Raw genomic sequence first — 20,910 nt, 5'->3', positions numbered from 1 at the left:
CTGTTGTCATGGTTGTACATACGCCGTGCGCATCACCCGGAAGCTAGCATACGCTAAATAGCATTCGGAATCGTTCGGGTACGAACCTTTTCGAGATAAAAAGTTCAAAATGTGTGTGCGAATGTGCACTTTTGCGATTTGGTAAGCTGTGTTCTGATTGGTCAATCTCAAAGGTTACCTGAAGCAACCTCCCATAAGGTTTTGTTAGACTCAGTAGTGGAGTGTAATGAACAGTACTGAGGATAAGTTTACTTAGACTGTGCACTGGTTCTGGGCTTTTCATTCATGCATATTCGAGAAGAACTGCATTTTCAAGCCTATCAGTTTTGAGATATTCCAAATACTTTAAAGTTCTTACCAATTCTACTGTGTTCTTCTTATTTATTTCTGCTAATGTCCCAGAGACAAATGTTTCCCACTTCTGTCGACTTTCTTCTGGTGTTTCTGTAAAAAAAAAAAAAATTACATAGTGTAAACGTGATGAAAAGCAACTAATCAACTCAGACAGCAAAACTACAATGTTTAAAACCAAACTATATGAACATGAAAAGGAAAATGTGAATATGACTCACCATTAAAACAATCTTTGACAAATTCTGCATTTTCGCCTTTTTCTAAACTTGATACTAGCGTGTTAGCCATTTTCGTTAAATGTCCCATAAAACCTCTCCTTCTACCTCCTTCTCTGGCTCTGCAAACAAAAGACATGTGTCTACAGATGTGTATAAATGTAAATAGGTTTATAACAGTGCTCAATATCCAACTAAAATTCCAAACTATGATACAGATATACCTTCACAGTATGATTCAAAAGCTTCACATAGACAAAGACAAACATTTAAAAATCATGACAATGATGTCATGTTTAAAGTTTGTAAATCATCTTGTGGGTTACTAAAGGTTAATACATTCTAATACATCGCTAACCCATGAATGGTTTCTTATACTCACTGTTGTTGCTCATTTTCTTCCCATTCATCAAGTAATCTCTGGATTATTTTACAATCTGAAAATAGCTGCAAGAACGAGGACATTTTGTTAACAGGGTACAGGGTACATCTTTACATTCAAGATTTCATTAAAACAAATTATAGTGACGATGTGATATGTTTGCTATAAGTGTATTGTATAATAATGCTGCAAAAGCTATAAGAATGATAAGAAAAGCACTGCAAAATATCTCAGGATTTTTCATTTAACAATCCCTCAGGATGACAAACCAGTGGGTGATATTGTGAATGCAATGTAAGATAACATGGCTCAGAGAGACTGCTAACCAAATCACTGAATCTGGATACTTAAGCAAGAACATTGACCAGCACGGACTTGATTCAACAACGAATTGTCACAAGGTAAGTATCTGAATGAAGATAATTTCACTTACTTGAACTAAGAGAGGATTTTCTTTCTTGTTTTCAACTTCTACTGGAACGATACTGAGTATTGTGTTAATACACTGCTCCACTTGTGTGTGCAAGAAATTATTCCACACATACTTAAAATAGAGATCCTGCAAACATGAAACATTTGGTACAGTCAAGCAATAGTTCAAAGACAAATCACAAATACAAAAGGGTGTAGAACCAACTATACTGAGTCAAAAAAGAAACTTCACAAAATGTAATTTATAAAAATAATGAATAATTTTTCTCTAATGATACATCTATGTATCCGAAAAGGGACCCCTATCTTTTGACTCTAGAAAAACATTGTGATCTATTATGAACAAAGCAACACATCCTGCATTTTGTGATAAACTCAATATTGTAGAAGTCAAACAGATTTGAGATTTGCTGCTTTAGTATTTGGACCAATACCACACAATACTACAGCATGACAACTACATGAAACAAACATTTGTTATTTGATATCAGCTTTTCTTTGTTTTCACTGTTCACTGGAAGAGTGGGAAGCCTGACAGAACTTGAACATATGTTGTATGTATATTATGCACAGATACAAAATCACAAATACAAAAAGGGAGTAGAACCAACTATATTCAGTCAAGAAAGAAACTTCACAAAATGTAATTTTTAAAATTAATGAATAATTTTTCCCTGATGACACATCTATGTATCCAAAAAGGGACCCCTATCTTTTGACTCTAAAAAAACGTTATCAAAACCCACTCAAACACATCCATCCATCATGCAAATGACGTTAGTGCCAAACCAGGTTTTGCACGTGCAGTCGATCACGTGATCTTGCACTGAAGTTTTCTTCATTTGCACGATTCCACTGGCCTCAAGAACTGAAATAACTTTTAAACCAACAGTTCTAACGGTACTTTAAATGCCACGATTGTCAAATGTGCAACGTGAACGTGCCTTTGGCATGTAGCAAGTGGGAAGATCAGTTATTGACATCGCAAGAACAATGGGATGCAGCTGTCATACTGTGTATGACTTGCGAGGTCGTCTACAACGAACTGGCTTCACTTCTGATCATCCAAGGGTGGGTAGTCCAAGTGTGACGTCATGAGAACACCGTCAAATTGTCATCTGCGTGACAGATTTCTGCCAGCCACATGAACCAGCGCTGAGATGTTTGGAAGTCACTTGTCCTAACAGACCATTTGAAATCGATTGTGAGCTGCCAGTCTCCATTCTAGATGTCCATATCTTGAGCCAATACTGACGCCCAACGTCACCTCCAATGGACCCAGAGAGACTGGAATCGAATTGTCTTTAGCAATGAATCCAGGTTTACCCTCAAATTCACGGACGGCAGACAGAGTCTGTGGACGACATCGTGGGTACACAACAGTATGCCCAATGTGTACATCAAGTGGAAAGATTCGGAGGCGGAAGTTGCATGGTGTGGGGTGCTTTCTGTGGGAACAACTGTTCCTGACGTCTAGTCATCCATGGAAACCTCACAGCTGCTGCATACTGCAACCAGACGCTCACCCCAGAACTCATTCCATTGATGGCGGCTCACGGCCCAGGTCTACAGTTCCAGCATGATAATGCTCGGCCGCATACCGCAATATTGACACAAATTTCCTTCAAAACGCTGGAATCAGTGTCATGGATTGGCAATCAAGGTGCCCTGACCTTAATCCAACAGAGCACATTTGGGATGAACTTGGGAGAAGGCTTCGTGGTCTTAGGAACCAACCTCAGAATTTGCAGGAACTTGACACTGCCTTGCAAGAGCAATGGTGCAGCATCCCCAACAATGTGTTCACAAGCATCAGGCAGTTGATGAGATGGTTTTTGGCAGTGGTGTATGCACGGGGATGCCATACACAATATTGAACTGAGAAATTTCAAATATTTATTCTTGTGACTTGACATTCTGTATACCCATGTTTTGGAACAGCAGTGCAGCCTAATGGAACTGAGTGGAACAGTCAGTGTATCGAGTACATAACACAGATCTCAGCAATGAAATAATAAAAATTTAACCATCTTACCATCTCTTGTTCTTTTATACGGCCCAGAAGAAAGAATGTGAAGTTTCTTTTTTGACTCAGTATATATTTCTTCTAAGATGCCAAGTTGCTAACTACAAATCTAATGCAAAATATTATATTTTTAAACTGTTGTCAATACTGACATGCTGTTCTACTGATGCGAATGCCACCCCACCCAACCCCCACCACACATCGGCTAATGTTTCCACAGAGCTCCAGATAAGCTGCGTATCTGCATATGAAAAGTTGAAATACGCAAGAAAAATAAATGCCAGCATATGAAGAAACCCTGAACATTTACGCTTATGCTATGTCAAAATAACAATGTGTATTATGTCAAAATAACAATGTGTATTCACCCAATATATCAAAATCATGTCGCGTAGAGTATAAATTTAAGTCAATTGAAACAAACCTTATGGTTTTCCATCTCCAAATTTTCGCAATTAATAGAATCTTCCACAAGTTAAATTGCAACAACACAGATAGAATACCAGTCATGATTTGTTAACCCTTAACTGTTTGGTCCATTCATAAATAGCGACCAATGAAATAGCTGTTGTCTTTCTACAATTGTTGTCGTAAGAGCATGGTCAAAAGTTAGCTGCTAGATGAATTAATAGGTAAGTGCTGTTTCAGAATCAGATTCAATATCTTAAATGAACTTGTTACATTAGCTGTTTGCTGCACTGAAACAGATGTAGACATGCACATATTATTTCTTAATAATCTTACAGCACCAGTGGATATTAAGCTATAATTCACCATTATAAGTTATTTATCTTTAACCTGGAGGATTTTGTATTACCTCTGTTATCAAATGAAAACATGTTGCACCTCTCAAAAACTTGGTGGGGTATCAAAAAGGATAGAGATCATACCCACATGGCCAAAAGCTTATTTGGAGCTCTGTTCCACACATGATGACAGCTGACAGACACATCAAGTCAAGTGATGTTAAAAATTCGCCATATTTTGTGCAAATCATGCCCTGCATCCCAACGTTACCATGATGATCAGTAGTACTGTTGTATAAAGAAAGAAAGCTGATCATCCTTACCAGTAGAACTCTCGTGGTCCCGAGATTGGCTAGTTCTACATTGACAGAGTGTGTGTTTGTGGATACAAGAGCTGTGACCAGTTTGGCTATCTGTAGACGTGTGTTGCCGAGTGGGGGTTCAAGTGTTCCACACGTTGTTGGCATTGCACTGAAACGTTGCTGAAAGAAAAATTAGGGTAAGACGAATGAAACAAGCTTTGAGCACTATTTCATTCTTACTGAGTGTCAGCTCTATGTGGAGTGGAAAGGAAGCAAGGAGTAATGTAAGTCTTAAATGTTGATCACTTGAAAAGAATACTTGAGCACAGCTTTGGTGATGGCAAACTGACACATTAAGAGGAGGAATCATGGTTTCTGGAAGGCCTTACTGATGCAAGTAGATGCAGCAATTCACAGTCTGGCTTCCTGTGCCCTTTTCAAACTACCTTAGAGTTACGTTACTGCCTGAATGCCATTGATAACAATCAGCAAATGCAAAACTTATGCCAATAATAGCTTCAGCATGCTTTCCTATGCAGTTGTTGAACTCTTGAATATTTAATGGTAGAAAAAACCAATGTGAACGTATGTTACCTTTGGTGGCTCTAGCAAGAGTTGGTGAAAGTCTTTTAACCTTGGACTTATTGCTGCCAGCACACTATTGACTCCCTGAGTGAGACGTTCGGTGTCAAAGGCAGCCATGTGATCAGCTGCTCCCTCGGTCCTACCAGTCACAAATAGAAAAGCTTGACTAACTAGACTATAAACAAATTAAGCCATAATGGACATAAAGTAAAATAATGTTAATCTGAAAATCCTACTTACTCTACAAGAACGTACATCTACATATATAAATTTTGTTGCCTTTAACAACAAACAACAGACTTACAAATTCTGTACAGGCTAACTGAATGATCACTGTATCAAACCAAGCTTTCAAGGATGGATGAAATCAACTCAAAAACAATACTCCCATATTACCATAATTAAGGTCCTGAGGTGAAATGGTTTTTGGCATGACCTGATACAATGAGAAACATTTTTTCACTTACCCTTGCTTTCGAACCTCTAGAAGTGTGTGTATAACAAATAACCCATTCACCAACACAGATTCATTTTTCTCAGTGTCAAGAAGATTTTTTAATAACTGTGCCACAGTTTCCTCCCTGAAAACACAGAAATATATTACAGTTAATAATAAATGGCAGTAAATTAACTCAAACCATCAAAACTGAAAAGGGAAACCATGGATAAATTCCCATGTTTGATAAAGTTATATTTTCCCATAACCTGAGTGAGGGAGTGAAAGTTGTCTGAAGTCAATATACCAGTCAAATCTCAGCAGATTTCTTTATTATCAAGTCTCAGATAGGTAAACAAATAGTCAGTCCCATGTGCACTCTGAGGTTCATTTCTTACGTCTCCTCCTTGATATTGTTCGAATATTGCAAAAAGCAGCCTAAAACCCAAACTCATTCACTAATCTGCACTTGACCATGAATATTGTTTCAGCTGTACGACACAACAATCCAAAATCACTGCCTTGCTAAGAAGAACAAGTAAATAAAGCATGAGTGACCACTCCATAGAATCCCAACAGTGGCTGCTGGTACTATCAGCTTGGGTTTGAAGATTTGTTCTAACAAGCATTCATTAATCTGAAATTTACCTCAGTTTACTCAAATTTATCTTTCTGTATTTCTCAACATATGCTTCTTTTTACAAATTGGTAACCAAAAGATTCCAACTTACAGTTCCATTGTAACCAACAAGGGATCTGGATCAGAGGAGTCCTGCAGTTGAATAATTTGTTCTCTTCCAAGTCGTACAATATCACAGAGAGACTGGGCTGCATTGCAGTGAATCTGTACAATGAAGACCATACAGAACTTTTCATGTTTTCTACACTCGGTGACACACTAATCATCTCTAATATTAATATATTTCATGTCATTATATCTGAATAACATACACTTAACCCATAACCCTATAACTGTATATGGGCTGGCAAAACAAAACATAAGAACCTCGTCAAAGGTAAAAGAAAATTTTCCTTTAATTCAGCAAAACATGTTTGGACTGACAGGGACTAGGATGTAGAACGGGCCATTTCCAGGATCATCAGCCATTTTCTGAATTTAGAGGGGGCCACTGAACTTGTACAAATGGCAAACTTCAAATTTTAATTTTCTGTTTTAATGTGCTAAAAGGCCCACCGCCCCAGCCTTTCCCAATCCCTGGACTGATTATCTGCAAACATAAAATTGACTACTATAATTGATCTAACTCCGAAAACTATGCTCTCATTAGAATGACATTCTGGCAATGAAGAGATGAAGTGCAGCTATTGCATTCACAAAGTTTACAAATAATAATTATGAATACTCACATCTTCATCTGTTGACGGGACTATGCTAGCTACAAGCCGCTCCACCACATGTTGGTCATTCAACCACTGGAAACATATAGCTAAATACTAGAAATCACAATATTAGTGACATACATATGGACACATAACATTTGCAGTAACTGAAATAACTTTGCTCTGTCTATTGCATGCACAAGGTATGATGATGCACCTATATATACTGAAAGTAAGGAATGTGCTGTCCGTCTCATTTTCTTTGAAAAATGCAGCATATCCTTAAATACACAAATGCTGAAATAGTAAAATGCTGCAATAATATGAATAACAAGATCCAGAACAGCATGCAGTTACCTCCCTTTCAATAATCTCTTGTATTTAGGCATGCCATGTTGTGGTAATGGTAAGCTGGCCCCCATCTCTTTCACCATAATACACAAAATGGTGTGCACAAAAGGAACCTGGAGCTAGCTATTGGTAAGCAGTGGTCTATTTAACTTGCTAATGCAAGGTTGTTTGCTAATTTTGTCAATATCATAAGAGTTATCTACTTGTATTACAAGTACCCCAAGAAAGATCTCTCTTGAAAAAGAAATAAAAATTCACAGAATTTTGTGTACTGAATGCCAGACCTTTTTCATGCGCAGATATTAAGATTACTTGTGTATCTGGATCATTAAGTAGCCAAACATAGCATCAGCTGCTAACCGATTTTGAATATATTGGCTGTCCTCCCGATAGCATACACTGTTCATACAGTTTATACAATGGATAACCTAAGGTCAGTGCTGTGAACTGTAAGAAAGTTTGACTTAATGCCTTACTGTTTGACAACTATTACAAGAGCTAGCACAGTGAACGCGTATGTGACAAGTAGGTGGAGCAAGTAATCTGGATGAATACACTTGGTTGCTATAGGTAGATTGGTGATTAAGCATGCAGTACATGATGACTTTGGCGTCAAATCGATACCGCTACTATTTGACAAGTGTCTCGTACGGCGATAAAGTTCAGCAAGACATCATCATGACATGATTCGCACAAAGAAACTGAACTTTTCAATATTTACACGACAACCTGTTTCCCTCATTTCAAATGGGTGTTCTGGGGGTCATTTGTCAGGTCGTGGCTCATCTAATACTTGTCAAACGGAAGGAACTGAATAGAAAGATGGTGCATTATATGTGACAGCTTTCTGGACATACATTACCACTTCATCCAGCATTTGTTACGTACATCTATCACAGCTCTGCGTACATCTGGTAGCTCTATACAGGTGATCAATCGCAGTAGTAAATCCATTATTGCTGATGTGCCGATGTGATCTAACAAACTGCCCACAAAGTCTTTCTTACTCTTCAAGTATTCAAATATCTGTCAACAACAAACATTTTCAGGTAATAAGGCATAAGTCAACAAGGACGACTTACTGATCTGAACCACTATGACACAAGAAGGGAAGATTAAAGATATAGCAGATTGAATTGAGTCAAGTTTACAGGTCACGGAATAGATGACTGAACTGTGATTTGCGAAGAAAATGAACAGATGTTTGGGTGATGAACAGGGGTGAATATAATGAAAGAAATGACGAGGTAGAATAAGACCATAACTAACCTTCATTTATGAAGACGTAGACTAAAGTAGAATAGGTATGACAGTTAATACATCTTCACAGACTTTCTCTATTTAAAAATATCAAACATCAGTATTTTCATTTCAGTTGAACTTCAGTATTAAATCATGTCACAAAACTTGCAAGTGAAGGAAAACAAAGAATTATTGCCAATACCATCACTTAATTTTTCACAATGTCCAGTCAACCACAAAAGGACCATTTCCCACCTCGTCCTTTCAAAACTGATTAAATCTACTGGAAAATGAGATAAATAAACAACAAAAGAACCAAGAACACAAATAGAAACATAGGACATATAGATGGCATGCTGAATGGAATCCTCCACCAAAACGATGCCACACTGCTCTGCAATGATTCTCACCATTTCACTTTTCCGTGTAATTAATAAACCCATCACTTTACTGAAAAAGCTAGCGAGCAATGGGTTTAATGGTTTCTCCCCCTCAAGAAAACCATAAAGTTTATCTATGAGAGCTTCATCCCCAGCCAACTTGTCATTTATTTGGGTAACATCTGATGTCAGCACCTCGCAGGCAGTGTTGGGGTATCTGAAACACAATGTGTCGGGCCTATTAAGGCCTTCATTTATAATAACCGTTCATATACAAACATAATTACATCATTTTAGTTTCTCATGCGTTTTCTTGTACTTGTGATGGCAACAGGAAAATCTATTTTCAGCTGAGAACTTAATATTGTGTCACTGAATAGGGGGTTCAGAATGATCAGTTTGACACAAAATCTGCAGAATCTGCGGATCAGCATATTGCCATCTGTCACATATAGCACCATTTCTTGGTCTGTTATGAAGAACCTTCCCGAGAAATTATAGATGTGTGTGATTGAGGCATCTTGATTTGGGATATCAAATATAGTGTGACTGTGGGAAAATGTAACTGATGGTTAACATCAGCTCAACAATGAGAGAGCAAAACATCAAAATTCAGACAAAAAACTTAGTATTGTTGAAATTAATTCTGATGAATTTAAGTACAGTGAAAACATATCAGAATTCTGAAATGCCTTAAACTTACACCTCTACTTATCACATATTACACTTATGACTCTTTCTAATCTTGGGTAGAGAGCTAATATGTATCTTACTTTAAAAAAAGGAGGAAGAGACTATTCACTGGTTACAGTGTAAACCAACAGTGACTGGATACTTACTTGAACCTCATTTTCTCATCCACATCATCCGGAGGATCTTTTGTGATGAGCTGCACCATCTCCTCCATGTTCTCTGGCTGGATGATGCTTGAAACAGTTCAGAAATATGTCAGGTTTCAGAAGGAGATTAGTTGGGTGTTATGTTATATTTTATTTATTACACGGGACTCAGAACAGGTCATGGTCAAAGTCTGCTGTTTAAAGTTTTGAGTAAATGTCAGCTTGATATCACTTCTGGTATTTGAAGAAAGCTTTATCTAGACACCTGACTGGATAAAAGCTGGTCAAAGGAGGCAATAAATTCATTGAGCCATAGATGCATCCAAGGTATAATGGAGATTGTGGCACATTTGATTTGTTTTCGAAAGTGCATTTAAGCATATATTCACTGTTATTATCTTTCATGATTTAAAGTGACATTATGAACAATGACAAATGAGGAAGTGTGCAGATCTGCTAGCAAGCTAAGCATCAATGTCTTTTCAAGGTCTGAGATCACTGAATAAACAAAAATACACACCTAGCCTAGTTTTATTACTCGTGATTTATTAGTGAATGTTGCAATTACAACTTTTATATTCACTTCAAGTCATGTAATGTTTTGAAGTTCAGTGTAAAAGACCATGAATTTTGGGCACACCTGAAATTGAAATGGCACACTTAAATTATCATGACTGCAAACGAGGCACACTCGCAGCGATAGAAATTAACCTTATTTTCAGACAGACCCTTTGGGCCTAAAGACATAAAAACTTGCTGTCCCAAGATGTTTTCTACAGGCCCAGTTAATTTTGTACTAACCAAATGCAGTGAGGCAATCACATTTAAATTATTATGGTGAGACTTTATTATCACTTATCAGAGGGGGATATGGATGGAGTCTTTATAGCTTTATAATAAGCAATGACACATACCCTTCTTGCCTGGGTGGGGCAACCAGTGGCATGGTTCTAATTTACCTATACACATTTCAACTGACCACAGGTCTGGGGGAGAGTGTTAATTTCTATCACAGCACTTGAACAAACATTATTTCGGTCTCGATTTCAAACAAAAACATTTAGATTCAGAAGCATGTTTGGGGTATAATCATGTTATTCTGAACATGTTACAAAAACCAAATCAGCACCTATACATATATTTAGGATTTTAGTGGATGTATGGTGGTAGGCTATGACCAAATTTTAGTACTAAACATCATGTCCTAGCATGAAGTTTCAAGGTGATGAACGTTGAGATGTCACTTGAATTACATTACCAAAGTCCCTTGTATGGTGATATACCTTCAGTTGCTGGCAATCTATAGCCCGTTTTTATACTGTATTGTCTTCTGTAGATAAACTGTTTCAGATTTAATTACTAGTTTTAAATATCTGTGATAATGTAGTTGTTTAACTGTCCTCCACTGACAGGTTTTAATGATGCATTTGACCACTTTCTAAATGGCATCGTGTAATCAGGTTTTAATGATATTCATATACTCTACTTCTATGTCAAACATGTTCTCGTCACAATATGGCTGAGATATTGCTGATGTGACGTTAAATATTAACTCACTCACTACATTACATGATTCCACAAAACATGGAAATACAGTAAACTCCCTGGATCTCTAACTCTTGAATCTTAATCTTCTACATGTCAAACCTAATCTATGGTCCGTATCTCTTCTTAATTCCTAATTCCTCATTCCTGTATCTTCACATTTTCAAAAAATATATATCAAAAGTTCAAAATTTAGATTACTGCCTACTACTGTTTATAAATTGTAAGAAAAATATCACCACAGAGAATAACGAAAGACATGACGATGATTAGATAGAGGAGATCTGTCACAAGTTCTGTCAAGATAGAAGTGAACAGTTGATGTGATTGCATTGCAGGCTTATTCAACTTACAATTCGATGAGTTTTCTGTTCTGAGCTTTGCATTCTTGAAGGATATCATCTTCATCCATAAGCTCTCGTAATGTAACATCCTGAAAACATATCATTCACCATGTTAATATATAGACTGAACAGAGGGGAATGGTCATTGGAAAGTTGCACGGAGGTAGCTCTGCAGCCGCTGTAGTTAGACAATTGGGCTATCATCCTAACACCATCACATGACTTACTCATTATCATCAGCAATCCAGGGTTGGAGCTGATCGTCCCCATACGGGACAGCCACAAGATCAGTTTATCTGGGTCACTCATCTAAGGAACCAAACTCAAGCAGCAACAGTAAAAGCAGCCATAGTTCATGGGTCAAGGGGTGCAGTGTCCAGCGATACGATTAGGTGTCCTCTTTGGGATTTAACTTTTAAGAATCCAATTCTTGACGGCCACATGTGGGACAATTTTGACATGTGACCAATGATGGTGTTGTTTACAGCCAACAGCAAGAGTGGCAATGGATCATATGGCCAACAACAACATTTCACATTCTTCCATTGCCGTCTATGGCTCCAACTGAACATTCTGGGACAAAATTGGATGCATGATTGCTGTAGGTAGATTGCCACTCACACCTGCGCAGTTGGAACAGACTCTGGTGTCTGAGAGGAACCACTTTCCACAGGCATTCTTTCAGACTCCGGTGAACTTAATGAGGCAACATTGCACAGCCTGTATGCAAGCTCAAGGTGGCTATACTCGCAACTAAAGAGACTGTCACTTATCTCATTCAGTGGTATCTCCATTTGATGGACTGTGGTCAATTTGAACTTATTGCAATTCAATGTCAAGTGCATCTTTTGGCTGTTAAACTGACAGTGTTTTCTAGTGGTGCACCGACTGACCAAATAATTGGTTTATTGATCGTTTGACAATCAAACTTTGATAATCGATTGAAAAAATCTAACTCAATAACACTGTATACCATCTTCAAGAATATCATAAACGATTGGTGTAAATGCAAGATCTGTAAATAGCCTTAGGGAGGCTTGTCATTGCAGCTATAATATAGATGTCAAGCCTATTTATAGCCTGCCAAATTCAACAGTCTTTTCTTCTTGTGCAGGTAGTGGCTTGTAGCATAACAACAGTTATAGCATGGATACACATATGATTTAAACCCATGTTTCATTACATGTTTGAATATGCAAGCATAGATTATGGTTCTGTAAATGTGCTACTTTAGGTCATAAAATGCATTTGAGTTGGAACAAGAGTTACATCCCTTTGACCACAATTTTCACTTTGTGCGTAACAGCAACAATAGAACGGAGTACCTCCCTTGAAATGATGCTGCAATCGTCTACACTTTGGCGACAGATGTGCACCCTTGCAATGCTTTGCACCTGAGAAAAACAAAAATTCCTCCCACCCTCCAAGTTGTATTATTGGCGTGGCGTGTTTAAATGTATATGGTATCTCAAGCTCGTTACTTAAGGGTCAGCATACTATAGGCATACTTAAGCATTCATATTTTTTCTTTTTTTTTTTTTCCTGTTGCAGCCTAAAAGAATTAAGGCCTGTTTTTATCCCAGTGCATGTTCTTGTCATTTTAGTTACTTTACTTAAAACAGTACCTTATGAAATCCTGGTCCTAAAAACTATTCATACTCCTGAAAATATAACACATGATCAAAACACGCATTCATAATAGGCTGGTCATGCTGTAAACAAAATGCCTGCTTTCCCGCATGTGTTTGCTTCGGGAAAACATTTTGTATTTGCGAAAGGTTCATTTCTCGTTGAATTCATGAACAAGGCTGGAAATGGATAGCTTTAATTGTCGTATCTACACACTTACATGTATAGCCGTTCTACTCCAATTTCTGCATCAAATTCAAAACTTAGATCTTAAAGGTCACATGCAACGTAAAACACAACTTTGCAGATTCTGGTACCTTTCGGTATGCACTTACGGAAACAAATCATAAAAAATGCCAATTCAACCTATAAAGTTGAAAAAAAAAACGCGATGAAACAAAAAACCCCTGCGAAATTGGGAGTTCAAACGTTTCACTAAATTCCCCCCAGCGCTGGGGGGAAAAGTGGTTTCAACAGATGTGCTTCGCTGCGTCCATAACGTGAATAGTGAATAGGTTCGCGGAGCTTGAAACAGTATGCATGCCCAGCGTCTGAGGTTGTGAGCAGTAGTCTAATCTTGGTTGTGTACACAAACAAGTAAATAATCTACTTGTTACGAAAAAAAAACTTGTTGATTGTGGTAAGCAGTCGCTGTCACAGAGAGAGCTCAGTGTCTGGTTTATTCACACCTATATGTCTGTCTGCCTGTCTGCTAAAGACAACATGCAATACACAGCTTCAATCATTGCCCACGTGCAATTTGAACATAACACCTATCAGACTATACGACATTAAGAAAATATATTAATTTATGACTCGTGAACCCGAGTCCCGTGTCTGCCACATTATGTAATTAGGCACGTGTGATACACATGACATGTTTTTATGTCTGTGGGTTGCAAACAAACTACATTTATTTTTTTCAGGTGACTGGATCAGACGGAAACTGGTGCGAACTCTTGTCAGTTTCAAGTCCTGCTTTGTACTTGGACGAAAGACCGATTCAGTCACGTAGTAGTTTACCATCTCTACTGACATGATTTTTTATTGGATCGAGCGCAAATTCAGACAACATGTATTTTCCAAACCCAGCAACTCTATATACATTCTTCGTGGATAACAGCTTCTTTTAGTGTATATGATTTTGTTTGACAGCAGTATATGAATCCATACTGAAACGACGCATCAAGTACACAAAAAGAAGTTGTTATCCACAAAGAATCTTACTTTCTTGTGACTGGCTACACTTCTAGAATGCCCATCAACTAGATCATCTTTCTGTACACACAATGAACCCTCAGCATATCAGCAAATGAAACAGCCAATCGGAAGCTGTCTTTACACTTGAGTGCATATCCACCCGCTATGAGAGTATGACTGGGTTCGGTCTCCCGAGGGCTTCATTTCAGGGGAAGTATGCCTAAGTACAAAATATTGCAGTTTTGAATTGCAATTGTATGCTTATAACTTTGTTTATTTGTTATTTTAAAAGCAGCAATGTATATTATGTCATGAATAAGTGATAAATGTGTTTTATTCATGTTTGATTTTTTGGTTGCATGTGACCTTTAAGTTCAATGTTTTTCGAACACACAATTAATTGACATACACATTGTTTAACTGGTGATTTAAGTTCATACCAATTGTAAAATACTCCATGATTTTCAAAATCCTTTTGTCTAAGTGTTTTGAATCCATTTCTAAAGAAGATTAGGTGACGATCTTGTGTCATGACATATCTGTTACAAGCGATCATGTTGCAGTCGTATATCTTGTGTTCATAAATCCACATGTGTAGCCGATAATTTATTATTAATTGATTGACAGGAGACATTGATAATTGACTTGGGTTTTTGAGATCGATTCCAACAATGTTTTCTAAAGAATATATGTTTAGACATAAGTTTGGTTGTCTTCCAATTAAAAGCCTGACAAAAAGCCACACTTGTGTTTCTTATGCTGTTCAGTATTTGTTTGGTTGGTAAATCCTTCCTCGTCACTCAGATCCCAAGCTGGATCATACATGTACAGATTCAGCTTCAGATCAGGTAACTGGTACATCTGATACATCTCCTAGCAAATCTTTTTTTTTTCATTTTCATTGTTGTTTAATGCCACACTTCACACTTGGCAGCATTTCAGGTATCTGAATCAATGTCAACTCAATGAACAAAGGTACACTTTGAGTTTCTAGACACTGAAGAGCAAATGTTTTAAGTTACATACCTCCTTGTCAAGCAGTGAGTCAATGTGGGAGGAAGTCAATATATTGAACTTCCAGAACATGGTTGATCTGAAAAACATAACACAAACACACTCAAACAACATATGCATAAATACAAGGGTGATACATAAGGTCAGTTAAAAACATGTTACATTAATGGCAATCACTTTCTTTAGAAGACAGATAGAATTCTAGTAAAAGCCTAGGTGAAAGTAATCAGAACCACAGATTACTTTGGAGATCATTGAGTTATGAACTCACTGTGCTCATCTCAAATGGGTATCTTAACCTTACTTTTAGTAACCAAATACACTGCACCCACCCAAACTCAATTGGATATTTTGCTGTTTTCCATTAATAGTAAAAATATAATGAAGAGACCAAATGGATTTCTTGCTTACCAAAGTTTGTCCTCCAATAGGTTAAAGACAGGAGGGAAAATAAAAAGATATAAAATCACCAGTCATTGTAATATTCCTTTTAAATACCAAAAGCATTTTACTCTTGACGATTTATGAAGTGTTTATGTTGCAAAAAAATCAATCTGAAAAAAGAAAAAAAAAATCCATTTTTGGTCCATGAAACATTAGGATTCGATTTCTTTAAACAGGAAAATTTTCATTCATATATTTTCATTCTCATCCTTGAAAAACATATGACCAGTGGATCCATAAATCAAGAAATAAAATTGGTCTGGCTTACATTTAAATGTTTGTTTATGTATATGTTGTATATATTTGATCTGCAATACGAGGAACAATAAGAGAGACTGCAAGTTGACAAGTTCCTGATCCGAAAACAAAACCCCTCGAAATGCCTCAGTTATTGTATCTATCCTAGCAGGTTTGGTAACCAGAATTAATTCACCAGTACACAAGCTACGACTTGACATTTTTGTATGCATGCATGTAAGGTGAAATTTACTGAGCATTTACAAAATAATAATAGAAATTGAGTTTTCAAAAAAATATTTACATAATTAATGAAGATACGCAGGTTATCTGTACCTCTGAGTACACCATACATCAAAACTTCAGTTTTAAGAAAGAGCATGTATTTCATCTTTACTGGGTCAAACTTGAGCTAGTCATGTTAATTTCTATTATGTTATAACCTAAATTGTCGCATACAAGAAAGAAGAAAGCTTTTTCACTGTCATGCTCACATCAAAAACAAAATTTATGGTTTTAATTATGCCATTAGGACTAAAATACTACAAAATGTGAACCCTCATGAGTAAACAATGAATTTTATCAAATAATAGAGAGCGGCATAGCCTAATCTAAAATAAAAACATCTATACAACACTCAGATACTTTCAACAATTCATGTTATCAACCAGCTGGATATAAATGCATCCAAAATTATCCAGTCACCTGTGTTTAGTGGCGTCAGTTGTGCTAAGTAAATGGCAGTGTGAACACAATTACACTAAATTCTACAGAAAATGATGCAAAAAAACAACAGCATGTTGTAACCCACATAAATATACTTAACTGGCTTCACCACAGTAATATTTGAATAGATCAGGCTGGTGCCTGTTTCTGGCAAAGTTACACATTTTTAAAAACTAACCATTTTTCATCAAATTTTCTGTTCACAGGGAAGTAATAACTTTGATTTTGCTCCATGTCATGATGTCATGCATTAACCCACCATCACCTAACGATACCTCAATGACCTTGACACACTTTCACAGAATAATTTGTTTTCATATGTTGCTGTATTTCCCAAAAAGTATATATTTCTTCATCAAAATGACTTCAAAGCAGTTTAGCTGAAGTACACTTCAATATTTTCCTGGTCTCTAGCTAAGCACCATTTTCTGAAATAATTTATGCTGATATCATACGGAAATATTTAGTGATGTGTGCCGTTGGAACTCTGCACATCAAATTACAGCTCCTTACAAAACTAAGCCCACCCATACCCAAAGTTTTCATTGAAATATGATGCAAATCATATCAAAGTACTGTGAATATGTGTCTCTGTCCACCCTGCTGTGAATTGGGTACCTTGTGACACAGCCACAATAAACTCCCTTAGTGGCAGCAAAAGTTGTATGTTCCTCTGGGAGTTGATATTGATAATGCAATGTGACGTTGAGATTGAAATCCAATAATTGAGGGAAAGAAATGCCAGCTAATTGAGCAAGCACTAGTTGCATGGACTTGCACTATAAATACCCAGTAATAATAATTAATATTTACCAAATACATACTAAATTTGCAGATGAATTCCTTAGGGCACAAAATGACGCACATATCTGTTACATGTTTATAGATTTGTAGATCTGAACTCACACATGAATAAACTGGAGAACAAATTTTAAAGTAAGAGCCTGACAAAAGTTGAAGAATCCATATGCAAACTCATCACAGAATAATATAACAGTTTTCATCAATAAAGTATCCTGTCTTTACTGTTTCTCGCCAACTACTTACTTGCCATTGAAACAGAACACCAATTAAGCTGGGTAAGTGTCTAATCACACCTTGCATACCCCCAGTGATCTTGACACGAATGGTTGGTGTCCCGTTTGCTGTTAAAAATCTTAGATTTGGTGTGGAGGTTATTGAGGATTTCTGCTACAATACTGAAATCTAAATAAATTTTCGTAGACTCTTGACCTTTAATACTGCCATGGCACAGTGATCATGGTAGATTTTGTGCATGCAGAAATAAAATTATAAATATGTAGTCCAAATCTCTTGCGCATGAAATTTTCAGTACAATCCTGGATCATGTTAAATTTATTGTTTGTCTATATGTTGCAGATTTAAGGTACTTTTTAAAATCATGTAGATCAGAATCTATGCATCCAAACACGCGCAAAATATGTTTTGAGTTCGTGTTTATTTTTTTTGCGTGAAAAAGCATATTTCTGAGTTAATGTAAACAGTGCATGGCATAGTGCATTGCATGGCCATCTCTGGTACTAATATACCTACTGATCAGTAATGACCCCTGGCTAGCTGTCTGATGCATTATTACCCTTAGGAACAGGTTCTAGCGTTATCTAAGCCTAGGTAGACAATTCATTTCTGATCAATGACCTGCACAACACAAAACCATGAAAACTAGATAAGGGCAGTGACATGTAACCATTCCACTCACTTCAAACATTGGTTAAGTGAAGTTAATGTCTACTGATGAGTGCTTCTATCATTTGACTTGCCTGAATGTACTTTTCTAAGATTGATAATAACAAATTTATTACATTATGGAAATTAATACTTAAATAACCAACTCTAAAAACATTTTTTTGGTGCTTTTTTCTCGTATTCATGTTACATATTAGAGTAAATATTTACAGAAAAAATAGCTATCATTTATTATTGTGCTGATACTTACAGAAGAAATTTAATGTAATATCATTATGCAAAGAGTATATTGACATACAAAATCGTAAGTAGGGAGAAGAAGAACACCAAAAACCTGCAAAAATCACACTGTATGCAGCTCTTGGGGTGATATTATATAAATACAGTTCATGCATTCTCAACCTGTCATGTGTCACCATGGTCACTGAACAAGTTGTCAATGGCTTAAGATTTCACTGAAGAATATATAAGAAAAATCTTCTTTAAACTGTGCATGTAGATTAACTATTTCAATGAAATTAAAGATCACAAATTTCATATTGCAATGACCATATAAATTCCATTTACTTACACCTGAAAGATTCCGAATTACCGTAGCATTGTACCCGTGATTTAATGCTAAAATATGCATAGGCACTAAATTAAATATAATAATGATTATCTTAATTTGGATCGTGTGAAAAATGAAACAACGTGATGTTTATCAATGTGATTAATCGGGGTCATCCAGAATGAACTTGCACAGGTGACTTATACGTTTGACGGGCAGGGGAATCGTCAGTCATTACTAAAGGAGAAGTAACACGAATAATGAATGCTGGAACCTTAAAATAAAAGCTTCAGATGTTCAGTGTCATAAGGGCATGTCACTCGACAGGGACGCAAAATAATTCCAGGTGCGGAATATCCGAGTAGGCGTTTCTGACAGACGACCCTCGACATTGTTTTGATCAGTACACCATTGGTAAATAGATCTCAGTCGCCAATCGCGCTACACACATGCACGGCATAAATGACAAACTCACTCTTAGAGATGTCCGCAGTCTATGGTTTTATGTAAGTTGTAGCTAGATGAATTAGTTTGCAGCAATGATCCTATCTGTTCATGATTGCGTCGATGCAGGAAGGGTCAACAGTCCAGAGTCAAAAAGGGCACCATCGCAATGAAGGCGCGTGATGGAAGACGAGCTACATTCACAAGCAGTTACATTGATATATTTCTGATCATATGATCAAATGTCACAACGCCAATTTATCAATTTACAGTGTAAATTGAAAATGTTGTGCCTTTAGGCGGGAAATACCAGACACTTCCAATATGGCGTCCACTGAAAACGAAATTCACGCACAGCCCATAATTTTACGTTATCTCGCGAGATTTTACAGCAAGGTGCCCTTTACGTGACAACTGATTAAAAATGTGCATTGTGGTTCGACATAACGACTGCAATGTTCGGCTTTCAGTAAGGCAGATATGAATATGATTGGCAAGGATAGTTCACACATGCAGTTCTGGTGGAGATATTGTTATTGTCTATGACTTGCGTGTGATATATTGGAGTCGTATTAAGAAATCGGTACAACATGTTTAAGTTCAGCCATGTGTCAATGAGGACCGCTCATGAGCCTCTGACTTACTAGACTGATTCAGATGTGTTGATCAAAACAGATCGTGCACGTTGGGTATGCTACTCAAAATGCTAATTCAAATTTTTGTTCAGAGATAACCACGAACAGTGGCAATCACAGAAACGAACGTCAAGTCAAGGGGGAGATAGGACTGACATTAACAACACATTAATCATTTTTCACAAGTGCTTTTACACGGTTGAATACGTTGGGGGTCACTCAGTTTTAAACGGTTGGGAGTAAAGCGATTTTGAACAGAACAGTGGGTTTGAAGAATTATCCACTGTCTAAATTAAAATCTACTCACACGTCTAACTGATCAATCACTCAATCAGTCAAACGAAGATACCCTGCTCACAGCTTTCTGAAATGGAACCATACCCAAATGGGGGCCATTTTCAGTCTACAGTAGTAAACCCAACACAGTCAAAGTAGCAGATAGATTATTGAAACATACAAATGTAGACAGATTGCAAAACGACCTTTGTTTCAATGACTTTGAACTAAGGTTCAAATTACTGTGTGATATACTGGTATACTAACGAAATCAGTAAATCGCATAGAAAGAAAGTTATTTGAAATACGTGACAGAAATGAAGTGGCCAGAAGTTTTGGTGTCCATCGAAACAGTATCTCCATTCTCTGGAAACGTTTTCAAACAAACCGAGAACACAAGAGATTTGCCTCGGCCAACCGTCCACGCGTTACGTTACGTCACGTCAGGAAGACAACCACCTTCGGCTGACCCATCTAAGGAATCCATTCCAGACTTCTAGGGCCATTCCTGACTTGCACCCTATCTGT

At 37.0% G+C, this 20,910-nt stretch overlaps 1 protein-coding gene across 8 annotated transcripts in view; it reads right to left on the bottom strand.

The window, feature by feature from the left end:
• LOC137286344 (serine/threonine-protein phosphatase 6 regulatory subunit 3-like) overlaps positions 1-19,831 on the bottom strand; it is a 38,288-nt gene extending 18,457 nt beyond the window's left edge. For 5 of the 8 annotated variants that reach the window (XM_067818144.1, XM_067818149.1, XM_067818146.1 and 2 more), the window contains exons 1-15: positions 19,503-19,829; positions 15,376-15,442; positions 11,530-11,609; positions 9,632-9,718; positions 8,823-9,030; positions 8,059-8,196; positions 6,847-6,912; positions 6,210-6,322; positions 5,510-5,623; positions 5,052-5,181; positions 4,479-4,637; positions 1,385-1,510; positions 952-1,016; positions 573-691; positions 359-444 (exon numbers count right to left, since the gene is read on the bottom strand). In XM_067818144.1, the coding sequence (XP_067674245.1) occupies positions 359-444; positions 573-691; positions 952-1,016; positions 1,385-1,510; positions 4,479-4,637; positions 5,052-5,181; positions 5,510-5,623; positions 6,210-6,322; positions 6,847-6,912; positions 8,059-8,196; positions 8,823-9,030; positions 9,632-9,718; positions 11,530-11,609; positions 15,376-15,435 (1,551 nt within the window). In that variant the 5' untranslated portion in view covers positions 15,436-15,442; positions 19,503-19,829. Of the gene's footprint in view, positions 1-358; positions 445-572; positions 692-951; positions 1,017-1,384; positions 1,511-4,478; positions 4,638-5,051; positions 5,182-5,509; positions 5,624-6,209; positions 6,323-6,846; positions 6,913-8,058; positions 8,197-8,822; positions 9,031-9,631; positions 9,719-11,529; positions 11,610-15,375; positions 15,443-19,502 lie in introns of all 8 variants that reach the window. The other 3 variants (XM_067818148.1, XM_067818150.1, XM_067818151.1) reach the window with 1 other exon arrangement.
• Positions 19,832-20,910: the final 1,079 nt, after the last annotated feature.

Source organism: Haliotis asinina, chromosome 6, assembly GCF_037392515.1.
Source record: "Haliotis asinina isolate JCU_RB_2024 chromosome 6, JCU_Hal_asi_v2, whole genome shotgun sequence".
In the NCBI taxonomy this organism is placed as follows: domain Eukaryota; kingdom Metazoa; phylum Mollusca; class Gastropoda; order Lepetellida; family Haliotidae; genus Haliotis; species Haliotis asinina.
The sequence above is the reverse complement of the archived record's forward strand: the minus strand, read 5'-3'. Positions and strand labels throughout refer to the sequence as shown.